The 18,479-nt window shown below is 48.5% G+C and overlaps 1 protein-coding gene across 2 annotated transcripts in view; it reads left to right on the top strand.

Moving 5' to 3' along the window:
• Positions 1-526: 526 nt before the first annotated feature.
• Kcnh1 (potassium voltage-gated channel subfamily H member 1) overlaps positions 527-18,479 on the top strand; it is a 295,808-nt gene continuing 277,855 nt past the window's right edge. For both annotated transcript variants that reach the window (XM_085687514.2, XM_085687513.2), the window contains exon 1: positions 527-784. In XM_085687514.2, the coding sequence (XP_085543640.1) occupies positions 706-784 (79 nt within the window). In that variant the 5' untranslated portion in view covers positions 527-705. The remainder of the gene's footprint in view (positions 785-18,479) is intronic.

The following is an 18,479-nucleotide window of genomic DNA, read 5'->3' as shown; positions in this document are numbered from 1 at the left end:
AAGGCCCTTTATCAGTCGATGAGGCTGCACGCATGTTGATAGTTAAGACAAATCGAAAGGGCACCTGGGAGCTGACTCTGCCAGTCACCAAGTTGGCCCCCTTAGACACTTAGACTGGGGAAGCTGGATAGGCAGGGTAAGAAACCTAGCAGAACGCAGGATGCTGTTAGCAGAGCCTGGAGGTCCTGACTCTGGTCCAAAGCAGCACAAAGGAAGAGGCTCACCCTTGTGTTTCTGAGACTCCTTGTAACCTTTTTGGGGATGAGAGGTGAGGGGGGACTTCACCAAGAAAGCTGCTTGCTTGCTCAGCACCCAGCTCCAGGCGCACTCTGAACACACTTCCCGCTGCGCCCAGAGGGTGCCGCTGCAGTCCCAGTCTCGCCCCGCGGCTCCCGGCTGCGGCTCGGTCCCCGCGGGATACGCGCCCGGTAGGGGGCGCCCTGGACCCGCTGGCTCCCTCCGCCCACGGGAGGCGGCCACGGCGCACCGAGCTCGGGGCACTCGAGCGCACAGCCCGGCGGGCCGCAGCGGGGAGGTGCGGAGCGCGGCGAGGGCGGCTGCGGGAGCCAGCCGCCGCCCCTGCGCTCCGGGGCTGCGGGGCGCATGGGGCGCAGGGAACTGGGAACCTTTGCGGGCTGTGCGCCCGGCCGCCTGCTGCGGTGAGACGCGGCACCGGACGCCCCCAGAGCCCTGGTAGTCGGGAGTATGACCATGGCTGGGGGCCGGCGGGGACTGGTGGCCCCGCAGAACACGTTTCTGGAGAACATCGTGCGGCGGTCCAACGGTAAGCGCTGCTTCTGGATTTCGGTTGCCCAGGTGGTTTTTTAATTTTTTTTTTTTTTTTAAACGAGAGCGGTGATTTGCAATACCTCCTGCTCGGTGCTGGCAGAAGCAGGGGCATCCCGGAGCTCTGCGCATCGTCCTTTCCCTCCCGCCCGCCGGTCCGGGAGGTGGGCAGGGGCGGAGAGGGGCTGCTGCGCCCCATCTCTGGAGGAGAGATATCTAGGCGACGCTTTGGGGGGTCCTTTCCCGCTCCCTCCCTCCCGTTGTCTTATACAGGAAAGCCTGGCAGTTGGTGAGCAAAGTACTGGGAAAAGTGGCTGCAGGCTGGCCACCTTCGAGCACTGCGCTCCTGATGCGCACTGCCCGCCTCCCCGCGGATGCTCCCCGGAGTCCCGGAGTCCCAAGGTTCCAGGGAGGCCAGAGCCAGCAGTTGAGCTGGGCCACTCGGATCCTGACCCTGTCCGGCTTTGGGGATGTGCCAACTCCATCTTCCACCCCCTAAGCAGGAAAGTCTGTCCAGCAGAAAGGCTTTGGCAGGGCTGTCTTTACCATCCTCGCCAACCAGCTAGAGCTGATAGCTTGCGAGGTTCCGATGGTTTTCCTGGATTCAGCTTGGGAAGTAGAGGACACAGGCAGGAGCGAGCTAAGTGGTCCCAGGCACAAATCTGATTTATTTCTTCCCTTTAAAACCCGGTTAGTCTTGTCTTCCATCACCCGCAGACTCTCCAGTCTATCCATTATCCAAGAAACCTGAGCATAGCACGAGGTTTCTCTGTCTTTAAGGACAGCACGAAGCGAAGCGGCAGGGAGGAGAGAGTCCTTCTATGACGGATGAAGAGGGAACACTCCCCAACACCTTTTAACGCAGGGTTTACAGTTTCCTTTGGTTTTAGCCTGGAACCCGGGAGGCGAAAGTCCTGAGAGCAGGGACCCCAAAGGAGCAATCCAAACCTTTCCCACCTGAGCCTGTCACACACAGTCCTGGATTAGGGAGTTACTACATACACCTGTTCACCAGGCTACAGAGGAGCTCCTCGCCTGCTCCCGGGCCTCTCTCCTCCCAGAAGCTGATGACGTTCTCCTGTGGAGAGGCTGTGAGGACCTAAGGCAAGAGCTGGGTTTTGACCGTGTAAACATCATGGCGTGAAGCCTTGGAACTCAGCTTGAAAAGGATGAGCTTCCAACTGAATTCAGTTAGGGATTCAAGGGAAGGGCATCAAAAGCGACCTCTGCCACTTAGACATTCCCTTTCATTAGAAAAGCAACTCGAGTTTATAAGAAAAAGCCTATCCTCTATGATAGCAAATCTTATATGCTCCTGAAGTACTTTCTCAGGAATTCCCCCACCTTTATTGTGTGTCCCTTAAAGATAAAGAGTACTGACTGGTCGTCACCTTTCCTCTAAGGTTTAAAGGGCTGTTTAGAGCAAGGTCACGGTCATTACCTGGAGCCCTGTGCATGAGTGTGTGTGTGTGTGTGTGTGTGTGTGTGTGGTGTGAGTGTGATAATTGCTAACCAGGCAGCCAGAAGGAACCCTTCTGCCATAAAAAGCTGGAAGCAATCATAGTTTCAGTTAGTGTATTATTATGGCTCTATTAATGGACTTGGTATGGACACCATCTTGCAGATTTGGGGACCCCACTGTGAGTAACATGTAACTTTTGCACAAACACCATGAACATTAATTAGATGTCTGTCTTCTGGAGAGGAAGGGGCGTCCTGTAAGTCAGAGGGGAACTAACTATCCCTGGTGTACTCTGTGGCCTGGAGCAGGAAGAGGGTGCTGCAGGCTATAGCCAGGGCTGCTTGGGTTTATCGGGAGTTAAAACCTCCTACAACCATCCTCCTGGTTAGTCGATGTCGGCGCCAATCCCCTGTGTAAGTATAGGTAGAAAGTCGATAAAGCAAGCGGCCTGGAGTATTTTTAGCTCTGGCCCTTTTTTCTCGGCACCTGGTCCAACAGCTTGATTCCCATCAACTAAAAAGGAGCAACACAGACAAGCCCGAAGCTCTGGGGTGGGGGGTGGAGGAGCTGGAAGACATCTCACATACTCTGTTTTCAGGTAAAGAGTGCTGACTTGAAATATGGAGTTTACAGTTTTTGGTGATCATTTTCCTAACAGTTCCCAAATGTGAACGACTCTATACTGTGAATGCCAAGACAGCTCAATATCTACCTGCATTGTAGTTTACCTTTGTATATTTACTGTCAGCTGGGAGGTAGTGGTGCACGCCTTTAATCCCAGCACTTGGGAAGCAAAGGCAGGTGGATATCTGTGAGTTCAAGGCCAGCCAGAGCTACACAGAGAAACCCTGTCTTGAAAAACCAACATATATACATACACATATATACATACAGACATACATATACATATATAGTTTCTTGAAAACCTGGCAACGTATTTGTGGTCATCACAACTTTTAAATAGCATTTACCTTTAAATAGCAATGCTCCATAATCCCCTTATTAGGTGTATAATATTAGGAATTTTACCCCAGTGGGTCCTGTGTGATGAGCAACAAACCGAGTTCTATGCTAAGTGGCCTGCTCACAGTGTCTGGTCGGAGGTGCCTGCAGCTGGTGGTTGCTAGAGGGGGTACTGGGGATTTGTGTGTTAGGGATCAAAGCCAGGGCCTTGAGCTCGCTAGGTCAGCACTGCACCACTGAGCCGTACCCAGCCCTCATGCAACTTCTTGTGTTTTATTTTTTCTCTGCTTGATGAACCTTGGTTGGAAAATGCTTTGGTCATCTCTAGAAGAATGGCTGAGAGAACATGCAAAGGGGTTAGAACTGGCTTTGCTTAGGTTCCTGGAGGATGTGGTGTTCGCGATGTCCCAGAGCCATAGAGGAGACAGAACTTAGCCACTGTCTAGTCTGTCTTCCTTGTCACTGTGTGGATGAGGGTTGTTCCAGGAGTCCCTCTACAGTCGGAAGGCAGGACCGAGGATGTCCCCTCCTTGCTCTCAGGAGTGCACCACGAAGCTGTGTCACCGTTGCTCTCGCCAGAAGCAGATTTCCCGGTGGAGACGAAACAAAATGTTATATCAACAGGAACAGCCACCATGTTGGCCAGCAGCCATACCACCACATCCAGACAGAACAACAGGGCAGAGAGGAGCCCAAGAGCAGCCAAGAAGCTGGGGCGTCTCACCTTTGAAGGGCTCTTGTGTGTTAGTGCCTCAGGGAACCCCGAGGCACTTTCATGAGTCTGTGCACCCCAGGATCCAACAGAAGGACAGTTTCCCCATAAAGTCAAGGAGCCAGGAGCTCTGTGAATAGTTCTAAGTAGTAAGAAGCAGACTTCTCAAAATGGGCGGGTCAGTGGGGGTCCGGGCAGCAGGTCGTGGTGGTTTTTCATTCGAAGACTTGCTAGACATAGTTATCGAACCCTGGGATAGACGGTAACGAGAAACCCTTACTCCTAGTGAGTTTGTTGTGTGACTTAGGCCCCATGACTGATCAAAAATCTGGAGGCTGTTCCAGTCTATGAGTTTACAGGTGCAAGGACTAGGGGTTAATTATGGAACACAAGTGAGCCCCAAATCACTGAATCACCAAGGACCCACCCCAGCATGGGCGAGCGTGTGAAGACTGCTTCCCTAAACCCCTCCTCAGTCTTCCCATCTGTGTACTCCGTGTTCATCGGGGGCAGAATGCCATGGCTGGGTTGGGGCGGAGTGACGGTAAGTGCAGGCTCTGATGCTCTCACACCCCTTTTATGATGGGACATTAATAGGGTGGATCTCGTGAGGGTCTGTGGGGTGTCACACCTGCTCTGACTTCAGGACAGCGGCGGCCACATGGTGCCCATAGGACGGAGTTCTGGAAGGAAGACACACCCTGGTGAATCTGACCAAACTAGGCTACTCAGGCCTCTGAGAATATCAAACACAAAACACCTTAAAGGCCTTTACAGAAAGCTAGTAACTTTCTTGGGTTGATTTTGATGGACTATGAATTTTAGGTCTGATCAGTGTCTGTGCTTTGGATTGTTAGCAGTCAGCATGAATGATGAAGACCAGTCCATGTGAGTTCGCTCACGAGTGCGTCAACCATCCTTTAAGATGCTCACAAGATGGCTCAGCAGGGAGAAGAGCTTGTTGGCTAGCCTGACCACCTGAACTGGACCACGGGGGAGGGAGAACCAGCTTTTGAAAATTCACTTTCTGACTTCTACATGCACTCTGTGATACACACACACACACACACACACGTACACACTCAGATACACACATACAGAGACACACACATATACACACTCAGATACACACATACAGAGACACACACATATACACACTCAGATACACACATACAGAGACACACATATACACACTCAGATACACACATACAGAGACACACACATACACATACATATACACACTCAGATACACACAGACACACATACAGAGACACACACACATACATACTCAGATACACATAGGGACACAAATACATACAGATACACAGAGACACACACAGACACACACACAGATATACAGAGACACACAGATACACACACTAAGATACACATAGAGACACAAACAGGCACACATACAGAGACACATGCAGATACACACAGAGACACACAGGCACACACACAGACACACAAACACAGATACATATACATAAAGATATACAGACACATGCACAGAGGCAGATGCACACATGGACAGACACAGATATAAACACAGACACACACAGGCACACACAACAGACACAAATACAGACACGCACACATAGACACATGCATGGAGACATACATAGAGACAGACACACATAGATACGTACACAGACACACATACACAGATACACACACAGTCATACAAACACAGAAACACACAGAAATACATACACAGATACACACACAGTCATACAAACACAGACACACACACAAATACATACACAGTCATACAGGCACAAACATACAGACACACACACACATACAAACACACAGACACACACAGACACACAGATACGTACACACCCTGTTGGCTTTGCTGTTCTTTCTATTTACGGCAGGAAAGTGCTCTCTCTTCCATAGCACTTTTTGATGGTTGCATAAGTCTGGAGGTATCTGTTGTCAGAAACTCGCTGAAGCAAATAAGAGATCTGTCTTAGGAAGGTCGGCAACCGAAGTGCCAGGAATCTCCAAAATATTATTCTAGATGGGCCCATTCTTATCAGAACACATTTTTTTTTTTTTGAGACAGGGTTTCACTGTTTAGCTCTGACTGTTCCGGAACTCTCTCTGTATGCTTAGGTTGCCTTTGAACTCACAGAGATCCACCTGCCTCTGCCTCCTGAGTTGTGGGATTAAAGGCGTGTGCCACCACTGCCTGAACAGAACTTATGTTTTAATGTTTGAGAACCTATAGCTGACAGTTGTAGGTACCAGTGAGACTCAGTCCACATCAACGGGAGCAGAATGCAGCACGTTTTTGTACAGATTCATGTGCGTGTGTAATTTACAGACTGCTAAGTCAGCTGTGTTTGTGTATAGTGTTAAGATGGCTCAGGTTGTTGATATAATTAGTTAGCAAACAGGATAGGCACTGTTGGTTTACTAAAGGACGTGTTGAGCCATGGCAATATTTGTGAAACAGAAATCAAGGCTAAAATACATGTCTGAGAGTGGAACTTGTCTGGATCGGATCCATGCCTGTTTCTCTGTATGGTCAATGCTCAGGTAATCTTTAGCTGTCTTCTCTAAAGAATTAAAACCTTGACTGTAGTGACTGACATTAGCTTGGAACTAAGAGCCTGAAGTCTTGTGATGTAGCCAAGGCAATAAAGCCTCCCAGCTCCATAGCTTTAATAAGATCCACACGTCTTAACACCCATTTCAAAGCACCGTTTGGGAAGGTGTTTGGGAAGCACCGTGGGAAATGGAGTCACTGGTTTTCTTCTTCCCGACACCAGGTTTTCACTCCAGCAGGACCTCATATCCGCAATGCTCTTATTCTTTCTCTCACAATCTTTAGATCATGGTTTAAAAAACGCATTTAGAATAAGCCTTAGTTATTTACCCAAAGAGAACCTTCTCAGGGATGGACATGTCATCTGCGTGTGTTAGTATTTGATTTGTTCCTCTAAGTGGCCACGTCCATAGTTGGGGAACATTAGAAGTGGACTCCTGGGATCTCAGTTCTGACAGACGGTCTGCTGGGCTCCTCTTTCAGTCTTTCATTCTGTCCAGAACATTCCTCCCACTGGGTGTCCACCATCCAGGGACACACAAACTGTTTTTAAGCGATTACCGTTGAGAAGTTCTGTTCTTTCCTGGCCTTCTCCCTTGTTCCCCCTCCTCTTTCAATGCTGCTGCTTGATCTCGCTTGACTGAATTCTCACCAGGTATCCCAGGCTGGCCTTGAACTCATGACTCTCCAACTTCAGCATCCCCTCCCTTCTTCAGGGTTGGGGTTATCGGTGTGCACTGGTATATCCAGCTTAAATCCTGCTCTCAGCTCTTCCCCTCATTCATAGCTTGTCCTGTGGAATAAAGCAGACCCAGCCCACTGGTACGTGTATATTCGTTTGAAAAGTTTTATTCTTAAGTATTTTTTTTTCCCAGATAGGGTCTCTCTGTGTAACTCTGGCTGTTCTGGAACTCACTCCTAGATCAGGCTGGCCTTGAACTCATGGAGATCCACCTGCTCCTGCCTCCCAGTGGAGTGCTGGGATTAAAGGTGTGCACCACCACCACAGGCTTATTCTTAAGGATTTTAAAAGTGGTTTAATACAGTAATTGAAATGCACACAGAGCAACTTTGTATAGCTTGTCCCCATTTCTTTGTAAAGTCCTGTGCCATCATCACCTGTGTGTGGAGACAGATCAGCTGGCGGTGACCCACAGACTCTGAGTCTTTCTGACCCAGCTCCCCTCCCCCTCCCATAGTAACCCCCAGCCTTCCTGACCCTGACTTCCTGCCCCCTTCCACAGGGAGCTGTCTTCTGATTTTATAGCTGCTTTTTCTTACTTTCCCTCAAGTTTCACCACCTTTGATCTTCCTTCCACGGAGGGTGGCTTGGTCCCTCTGTGTGTGGGGTGTCATACGCATGAGCCTCTGAATGTGTCTTCTCTGGTGAGCTGTGACTCCCTCGGGGTTGCCTGGCCATTCTCTTTCCTTGCTGCCTGACACTTCATGGTGTGGCCACATATTATGTGCCTGTTCTGATGCCGAGGGACATGTGGGTTTCCAGTCTGGGGCTATCATTCTTGTACCTGCCTTTGGGACACGTGACATGCGTTTCTCTTGGGAATACACCCCAGGTGTGTAGACTTCACTGTGGTGGACGCTACCAGACAGTTGTGCGGCTTGTTTCAGTTCACCCCCCTTTCCCCTGGCGTGGATGAGGGTCCCACTGCTCCATAGGTCTATAGCGTTTGGTCTTCTCTCTGTTCTTTGCTCAACCAATCTAGTAACAAATGTCTGGGGTCATCTGGGGCTATTTTCCTAGTGAGCGTGTGGCCAAAATGAAATGAAAACAAAACTTGTTCTCGTCCTGTGGGACGCTCAGGCATGGAGAGATTTTAAACATTCTCATGTGTGTGCGTCCTCATGCGGCCGTGAGTGACCTGGAGATGTCACCCCAAAGGTTATATGCAAAGGGCACAGGCGGGGCTTGTGGCGCTTGCTTGGCTTTGTTTTGATTTTGTTTTTAGTATGTGTGTTTAGGACATTCATTTTCTTGTACTGAGAAAGCATTAAACTCTGGGGACAGAGATTATGTAAGAACTTGAACGGAAGGGTGAAGGAACTGGGGAGCGACATTCATTTACTCTCTTCCTCTTTGAGGACATTTATCATCTTCGTAGAGTTGGCTTTAAGGTCATTTTCCTGTGTTTCGGCTGTGCTGGACTGTTCAGGGCTTGTGTAGCGGGACAGCTTGACTCTGGTGGGTACATATTGCCTGGCCTGTTACTGATTGTGTTTTGCGCTGGCGTCTGGCCATCTGGGCTTGGGTGATTATGACTCTTTCCTGAGAGAAATGGTAAGAAGTGACTGACAGGAGGGGTCAGGCTCAGGGGAGGACTCAAAAGCAAAGGAGTGACTGGAGAGGGACAGGCTTAGTAAAGGGATTATCACCCAAGCAAGGGGACCTAACTTCAACCCCCAATACCAGCATAAAAGCCTGGGACAGCAATGGGAGATTATAACCAAGTGATGGGGAGATGAATGTAGGGGGACCCTGGGTCTTGCTGGCCAGCTAGTGAGCTCCAGGTTCAGTGAAAGAATCAGAAAGAGAGAGAGAAAGAGAGAGAGAGAGAGAGAGAGCGCGCCCTGGTGTGATTCTCCAGTGCACCTTAGACCTGGAGTTTGCCGCTCTGGTTGTTGTCTGTGCTAATAGAGAGCTGTCTCTCCTGCATCTCGCCAGGTGCTCACGGCCCCTGCTGTAGCAATCAGATGTGTATATTAATGACAAACCACTTAAAGTCCTTCTGACTGGGTGTCATTGAATGATGCCGGTCATCAGTCTTCTTACTCACACTCAGGTGACAGCGCTTCTGATTAGCCCCATGTTGCATAAAACGGACGTTCTGAAGTGAGTGGAGCCAATCCTACTCTGATGGATGTAACTAGGAAGCAAGAGGCACCCCCACAGCTGTGTGGGGGATCTGCAGTGGGTCTCCCACTGCAAAAGTAAAAGGGGTTACTTTGTTTTGTTTTTGGACAGGGTCTTGTTACATAGTCCACCATGTCACTAATTATCTGATGCAGGTGCTTCTGCAGGAAGAGAAGGGCCTCTGTTTCCTCTTTCCAGGAAGCCTGGCTGTTCTCGGTGTTGGAAAGACAGAAGATACTAGCACACCCCACTCAAGTCCATGGCTTAACTTTATTTTGTATTAAGAGTTACTTAGAAAAATACATCTTAGACCAGAACTTCACTTCTCAACCATGACAAAGAAGATGTGGTTAATTTGAGCGGTAAGACTGCATTTAGTAAACTGTGTGTGTAAATATTTACATTTTATTTACATTTATGTATGTGTGTGTGCCCGTGTGTGCCGTAGTGCACACGTGGAGGTCAGAGGACAGCTTTTGAGAGTCAGTTCTCTCCTTTTACCTTGTAGGACCCAGGATCAAATCCAGGCTCGCCTTGGTGGCAAGTGCCTTTACCCGCTGAGCCAGCTCGCCTGCACAGGTGGTTGTAATTTTAGGTTTTTATTTTACTTTTCCTTTGTGGCATCATTGAGACTGAACAGATTAGAGTCGTGTGTAGCCGTCCTGAAGGCTCAGGGTTTCTACAGGGGCCAGGGACCTGCGTATGTTCTGTTTGGATTGATAGGCCCACTGTCTTTTGTTTTCCCAGCCTGTTCTGTCTTGGGAGACCGGCCTGTGTGGATCACAGCTGCTGGCTCTGGTGCTGGCTGATAGCTGGCTGGCTTCATCTTACCGGTGTTCCACGTGAGATAGGAGGTGCCTGGTGATTCTCTGAGCTATTCCCTGCCAATGCTCACAGGATGACTGTTTCCCTGATTAATGATTCCATCTGTGCATCCATGGGGTCCTGGCTGTCCCTCCGAGAGCTCTCCGTGGGGGTCTGGGGAGACTGCACAGATGTGCACAGGGCGCGACTGTGTCCTCCGCACTCTGGTTTGTCAACTTCGTCTCGGTGTTTGAAAGCTGCCGTGGTGGGCACATTTACACCTCGGGAGTTGGCAAAGGCTGTAACTACTTTCCTTCCTGAGAGTTCCCTTGCTGCCATTTTGCCTCCCCCATCTCACTCCTTGCTCCTTTATGCCATGTTTCTTAAGGAGCCTAGCGGCTCAGTGTTCTTGGTGAGACTGGCCAGAGGAACCAGTGATTTGTTCCGTGGCTGAGTCGGTTTCTCAGCCTTTGTATGAACTAGTGTGTGCTGTGTGGGTGAGTTTGGTGAGAGATGTACCTTTAAGTGCATCTCAACATGCAAACATACAAACACTCAGGTGTTTGGCCCGATGAAGGCTCCATGAACAGGCTTGATGAGGTATGTTCAACTTCTTTTCCATATTTTACCAGTTTTATAATCTCACATGTCAAAGGAGAGCACAAGTGGAGGGTTTATCACAGTCACCAGATGCTACCTAGTGTGAGTTATAGTCACCTGGACAATTGTTAGTTATTGTCTAGTCTGTGGACCAATAGTCTTTCTTAGCTGTGCACCGAAGGCTTGATAGGCATCTTCTTTGATCTTCCTTACAAGCCTGTTCTGTGGGAGCTGCCATTATTCCCATTTTACAAGTGCAGAGACTGAAGTTTGAAGAGATGACCTCAATCAATGTGGGTTCATTTCTGGCAGTAGAATCTTTAGAGGCTTAAGAAGCGAAATCTCCCATCTCATATCCTACTTAGTGTGAGGGTTAGTTCCAACTGCCAACTTGACACATCCTAGACTCATCTGGGAAGAGGGTCTCAATGATGGATTGCCTGGATTAGGTTGGTCTCTGGGCGTGTCTGTGGTAGATATCTCTATTGCTGAGGTAAGGTGATCCAGCCTGAAAGTGGGCCGCGTTATTCCCTGGGTTTGGGCCTTGCACTGTGTAAGAGAAGGCTAGCTGAGAACTGAGTGTGTATGCATCCATTTCTCTCTGCTCTTGTGGGTGTGAGGTGACCAGCTGTTTCTACCTCCCGCTGCTGTGACTCCCCTGCTGGGATGGACTGTACCCCTAGGGTGTGTTACCATAGCAACAGAGATGAAACCAGAAACTTGGGGGATGCAACCCAGCTTCCTGTGCTTCTGTGAAGCCTCCAGGCAGCTCTGATGGGTGTGACAGCTGGGGAGTCCTGCATTAGAGACAACTCCCCCAACCCCCCTCTTCATGGGTGAGGTAAACACTTGGCTTCCAGGCACGTGTGGATGGAGGAATGTGTGCCTTGGATTGAGAGCGCATGCTTCCTCTGCTGACTTCCAGTCAGTGTCATAAGTCTGTACTTATGTGTGTATAAGCTCAGTGTATAAGCTCAGTACTGTGAGCTTCTCCTCTGACCTTCCCATCAACCTTTGCTGGCTGCCCCGGATTGTCATACCTGACTCCCTCTGTCACTCAGCACTCTCCATTCCTTCACTAGAAAACTCGAGAGTCCCTGTCTGCAGGAAGCTCCCTTTTCATATTTTTTTCTAGCTTTTTGGTCATCCTTTGAAAATGAAGAGATTGGTGTGTCTGCCATTTTGAAATGGTAGCATGCTTTTCCTAGGAAGAGAAGATCCTAGATTCTGGTCTCCTGTCTGGTCCTTTCCCAGACAGCTAAACACGCGGGGGTTCACCCATGCTCCACTAATTGCTTTTCTCCTTGTCTTTGCCTCGAATGTCTCTTGGCACTCATCCCTTCCAGGTCACTTGTTGCAGTGACGCCTGCTTGCTTTGTGCCTCCCTGGGGAACAGAGAAGAGGTGATCACTTTGTTGCTCATCACAGAGGGTCATGGCTCACACCCCTGCAACATAAGCAATAGTTGCAAGAGAAAAACACAACCAATTTATTAATGTGCATGTGTACATGGGGGCCACACACGACGTGAGTCGCAAAGGAAGGACCAGATGGTAGGAACCAAGTATTCTCTTTATGGGGAGGGCAGTGTTGGAGAGGCCTGTTGGCAATTTCAGAGGAATATATATATCATGTTTATTTTAATGTGTGTGGGTGCACATGCATGCCATGGCATGTCTGTGGAGGTCAGCTGTGGGAGTACGTTTTTTCCTTCTACCTGTCTGCATCCTAGGACCCTTCCGTAGGTCATCAGGCCTAGGGACAAGCATCTTTGCACTAATCTGTCTTGCTGGCTCTGTGATAAATAACTTAATAGGTAATAAATGAGTTTCAGAGAAAATGAGTGTGTCCAGAGACCAGTGGCCTGAGAAGCAGTTCCCCTGGCCTCTAGATACAGTTTGGTTTTCAATCTCCTCCTCTGTGATGTTTAATCTTCCTTGGCTAATGAAATTCTAGTAAGAAGATTTGAAGGCAATTGTGTTCCCTGTTCTGAGGTCCAGTCTCCAGGCATAGAAGGCATTTGTTACTGGAGAAAGTCTTGTCTTGCTCCATGGGTGAGAAAGAATCAACAGAGATCACCTGGGGTGGTCGGTGGCTGGGGAGGGTCAGAGATGCCTTGATTCTGAGGCTTTCAGTTCCACACCCAAAGTGCATTCTCTGGGGCATCGGTGCCAGCCTTCCTTTCTGACTTCAATCTCCCCAAGGCCCTCTCCAAACGTCTTGATTCATGGCTAGGTCTCACTCTGGGAACCTGTTCTATAGGTCTACTGGGTGCTCTTGTATCCACGGTTGGCCTGTCCGCACACCTCAGACCCTTGTCCCTCATCCCTCTCTCTCTTCTTCTTCTATCTGCCTCCTGTCTGTGCCTGTCACCAACTGTGCCAGCTGCCTCTCCATGCTGTCTGTCCGGCTCATTACTTTATTGCCCCTGTCTGCTGATTTGCCCCCATCACTCTCTCTGTGGTGGTCTCCATCTGCCCCTGTTTGCTGTCTGTGATGTGGCCCATGTGTCTGTCTGTCCTCTGCTCCCTCAGGTGCCCCAGTCTCTGCCCCTCTGAACCATGAGTTGCCTATCACCCTGTGCTCACCAGCATGGATATGGTCAACCAAGTCTGTTCAGCTCAGAGGTCACTCAAACATCTCACTTTCTGTTCTCGGAAGAAAATCTAGTCGGACTAGCCCTAGTAATTAATGGTTTATTTGGGATTTGGAGTTCTATGATATGTAGAAGTGGGCAGATGAGGCTAGATGGGCAAGCTGGTTGTAGCTGTCAGCACATGTATAGTTTGTGCCCATGCCCTATGCTCTCACCAGGCCTGAGACGAGACACATGCTCAAAGTCTTATTAAACTGAGCTGCTTTGGAACTCCTTCTGCCCACTCAGCTGCAATGCTGCGTCCCCACTAAAAACTTCGAGTGACACAGTAGGAAAGTAGAGAACCAGCTTTAGGATGTTTTTTAATACCATTGGATATATGTGTGGTGTACATATGTGTGTGCATGTTTGCATGTATGTGGGAACATACATATGAGAATGCTTGTGTACATGGAAGTCTGAAATCAGGGATCATCCTTGATTGTTTCTCTGTCTTATTTGTTGAGTCAGAGTCTCTCAATCAAACCCAGAGCTCACTAATATGGCCAGTCTTGACACCCGGCTTATGTTGTAGTTAGCTTGTGTTGGGAAACCCTCTTCCTTCATCTGTCAAGGCTGGGATTACACATAATCACTATACCCACCTGGCATTTTATATGGATTCTGGGGATCTAAATCCATCCTCATTCCTGAGTGGCAATCACTTTAACCACTGTTTCAGTCAGGGTTTCTATTGCTGTAAACATATGCCAGGGCCAAAGGCAGCATGGGGAGGAGAGCCTGAGGCAGGAACCCAGAGGCAGGAACTGAAGCAAGGACCCCAGAGGAATGTTGCTTACTGGCTTGGCCCTCATGACTTGCTTGGGTGCTTCCACAGCTCAGGACTGCTTGCCCAGGGGCAGTACCACCCACAATGGGCTGGGCCCTCACATAGCAACTGTTAGTTAGGAAGATGCCTCACAGACTTACCTGAGGCTGGTCTGGGAGGTGTAGCACGAATGATAAAAACCCAGAGACAGATGTTGGGGTTCAAGCTGAAGATCAGAAAAGCAAAGCAGCCAAGCTTCTAGAGAGTTCTTACCTCTACCAAGGCTCAGACAAACAAAGGGGCAGACTGCAGACTGCAATGCTCTGGCCCAAACCTCCGACTGCACTGAGCTCTTGTCTCCCCTTGCCTTGGATTCCTCTCTCTGCCCAGCGCTATCACTCCTGTCTCCACCTCCCTAGTGCTGGGTTTAAAGGTGCCTCACTCCCTAGTGCTGGGAGCACCTTTGTGTGAGCTTTATTTCTCTTTTTAGACAGCTTCAATCTTGAGTAGCCCAGAGCAGCTTTGGGTTCTGGGATTAAAGATGTGAGCCACCACTCCCTAATCTTTTGTGGCTTAGCTCTGCACTCTGATCTTCAGGCAAGCTTTATTTGTTAAAACATGAATAAAATATCACTATAGGCAGGGACATTTCTCAGTTGAGGTTCTCTCTTCCCAGATCAGCTTGACAAGCTTGGGTGGAGTTGACAAAACCCTAGCCAGCATAGCCAGCGGGGCATTTCCTTAGCCTCTACTCATTAATATATACATTTTAAGATTTATTTAAAGAATTAATTATGTGTCTATGTGTGGGTAGGTGCACATGCACACAGATGTTTGTGGAGGCTAGAAGATGGTTTTGGATGTCCCAGAACTTGAATTCCAGGTGGTTGTCAGCTCCCAGTGTGGGAGCTGGGAACAGAACTTGGGGCCTCTGTAGGAGCAGCCACACACCTTTAACATCTAAGCCATCTTTCCAAGCCCAGTTTTATTCAAACATTCGTGTATTAAGAAATCACTGGCTATAAATATGAGAATGATTTTTGATTCATTAAGCTATTGAGCTACTTTTAAACAACTGACCCCATAAACGAATGCTTCTTAGTATTTGTTTATTTGGGCAAGGGCTCATCTCTATTATTAATCTAGCTTATTAAATATCATCTAGTAATAGAACATGGCCGTCCCTTCCCTTCCGCTGTTAATGTTTTCTTATTTGGTACTGGATGAAGAAGATGCCTTTGAAACTGTGTGCTTTGGGTACCTACTCAGTAAATGAAGCGCTTCAATTTGCTTTGGAAATTGAAAGCTCTCTCCGCGCTGTAATTTATGGACTTAATAAAAAAAAAAAAACGTGTTTCTGTTGAGTATTAAAATCAAAGACGAAGCAAATAGCAATTGACTCTCTTGGGTGTTTGGTTTATTTTTTGTGAATATTGGGCCCATGGCGATTTAAAAGAGCCATATTCATGTGGTTTTATTGTTGGAAACATGAGAGGAATGTGTGACTTTTTCTTATACTAAGGCTTTGGATGTTTGACTTAGGCAGACAGGAGGGCTTAGCTTCAGCATTTCCATCCCACCTGAGCATCCTCCCAAATATCACCAAATATTGGCCAAATTCTTCCTTCCTTCCTCCCTCCTTCCCCTCCCTCCTTCCTTCCCTTCTCCCTCCCTCTTTCCCTCCCTCCCTTCTCCCTCCCTCCCTTTTTCCTTCCCTCCCTTCCTTCTTTCTCTTTCTCCCTCCCTTTTTCCTCCCTCCCTCCTTCACTTTGCCCTTCCCCCTCTCCTCCCTCCCTCCCTCCCTCCTTTCGCCCTTCCCTCCCTTTCTTCCCACCTTTCTTCCAGGGCAGGAAGATGCTGGTTAAGAGCATTTGTTGCCCTTGCAGAGGACCAGGTTCCATTCCCAGCACTCACATGGTAGCCTACAACTCTTTGTAACTCCAGTTCAGTGCATTCAATGATTTCCCCTGACCTCTGTGGGCACCAGTCACACATGCGCCGCACATACATGCATACTTGTAAGCAAAACATTCATATGCATACAATAAAAAATTAATAAAAATATTAAAAAAGTAAAGTCATGTGTGATTTGTAACTGTAATCTAGATGCTGGGGTGGGGCGGGTAAATCAGGGGGATTTGATTTCTGTGAATTCGTGTCTAGTCTGAACTTCACAGGGGCACAGTGAGTTCCAAGCCAGCCTAGACTTCAGGGCTCTTTGCTGGGTGTTATTACGTAATCCTGGCTCTTGTCATTTATTCCAACTGTTATGTTTCTGTTATTTCATTGTTCTTATAGAAAGTCATTTTTCTCCGCACACCGATGCCCTCTGCGGTCTACAGCCCTGTGGAGTTTCAGGGAGATGTGTTCCTTTCCACGCAGGTATCTGACTTGTTGGACGTGCACTGTGCAGTAGTTACCATTCTTTAATCCCCAGTGTTGGCAGGAAACAATGAACTTGCGCGAACCACGTGCTGAATGTGGCTTTTATCTGCGTAATTGCCTGCACCGAATCACTTCTTGTACCATGCTTTACTGAGTTTCTCCTTTGTTATTTGTGGTAATTATGATGAAAAGCAATTTTCTAATAATTTCTCTTTAGAATGTCTCTGTGTTATGCTTTATGGGCAAATGGTAGGTTTGGGAGGAGCATGAGGATCCTTCCTGCCACCGAATGGCTGGGCTCAGGCCCCTTTGCTGAAGAGACTCCGTGATGGGGGTGGGGAAACCTTTCCAATAAACCATTTCCTTTGGAGTTTGTTGGGCTTTGTCAATGAACAGGAGGGATACTGAGGGTGGAGGAAGATTGAAAGGAGGAAACCTCCCATTTAGTTGGGTGCAGTCTTGTTAGGCAGTAGACCCTCACAGAGGAGGAAGGTATGAGAGGAAGCTGTAACCGGGCTAATTTTCACAGAAGACTTGGAGGCCCTGTAAACCCTCAGCCAGCAAATGAATTGTGTTATGGTTAACTAGGTTGAGCCCGCGAGTTTACTGAGCAATGCAGGGCGGGCTCGGTCAGTTCAGATGGTGACCTGGGAGGCGTATTTGGTCCTCAGTGTAGGCAGATGGCTGACAGGAACTTGTACATTCTGCTTGTAAGAAGCCTGTCATCCCGTGTGTGCATGGGCACACATGGGAGAACAACCGTTTACACACCATTTACCTTGTTAGGCGTTGGGAGTGCTCTAGAGATGACCGTGGCATATGGGAGGATGGGGACACGTAGAAGTGACATGCAAATACCATGCTATTTTAAGGGTCCATTCTAATAAGGGTCCTGCCCATTCTAATACTCTGGGGGAGGTGCTGTAAGTCCCCACCATCCCCAGAGAGGCAGCTGCATCGGTATCAAGAGCACATTTCTTTTCTTTTTCATTTCGAGAGAGGGCCTTTCTATGTAGTCCAGGCTGGCTTTGAACTGTCCATCCTCCTGCCTCAGCCTCCTTGGATATTTGAATTACACTATAAACTGCTGTGTTCAGCAAGGGCAGATTTCTTGACTAGACTTTGTTGATTCCCAAGATCACATTTAGGCATCTTCAGGGTGCACACACTGGCCACCAGCGTACAGTGATCTTGTACTTCTGAATTCTTAGACAGTCTTATGACTAACTGATCCTCACACCTCACTCCAGTCTGAGCAATTCTGCGGAGCAGTAGCAGTGTGGAGTGTGGTTCACCCAAGCGAGTTCCTTTGAAAGGTTTCTCTATTGCAGAAGAGGCAAGCAGTAGGGTGGCGACTTTCTGGGTGGCGGCTGCTGGCGGCCTTGTGCAGAAGGGCGGCTTAGAGGGCGCAGTTGCCTTAGGACTTGTTCTCTGTGCTGACATCGGCATTCAGAGTCAGATCTGTGACTTCCAACTCATTCAGGGCCTCTTCTCTTTCCCAGTTCCACAGAGGGAAAGGAGCTTCCCACAAGGCTTGCGGGGATGCAACCAACATTAGAATCTAACTTGTTATCTGTGATGTCCTTTTGAGTAGGTCCAAGAGAGGGGCGAGGTTGATTGACTTTTGAAGCTTTTACTTTTCAAATATGCTTTTAGTTGGAATAGAATTATGTCACTCCCCCCACCTCCTGCTTTCCTTCGTCCAACCTCTCCCAGCTATCCTTTCTTCCTCGAGCCCCTCCCACTTCCCCTCTCAAGTTGATAAATCTTTTTTCTTTATGGTTGTTATGTGCAAATTGATGTATGTATGTATACATGTATGCCTGTATGCATGTGTCTGCACAACTATATGTAAATACAGTCTGCTGAGTCTATTGTTGCTGGTGGTGTGAATGCAGCTTCCAGGCTGATTACTCTGCACTGCACAGACAATAAGG

The sequence above is a fragment of the Myodes glareolus genome, chromosome 5, assembly GCF_982192425.1.
Source record: "Myodes glareolus chromosome 5, mMyoGla1.1, whole genome shotgun sequence".
NCBI classification, from domain to species: Eukaryota; Metazoa; Chordata; class Mammalia; order Rodentia; family Cricetidae; genus Myodes; species Myodes glareolus.
The sequence above is the reverse complement of the archived record's forward strand: the minus strand, read 5'-3'. Positions and strand labels throughout refer to the sequence as shown.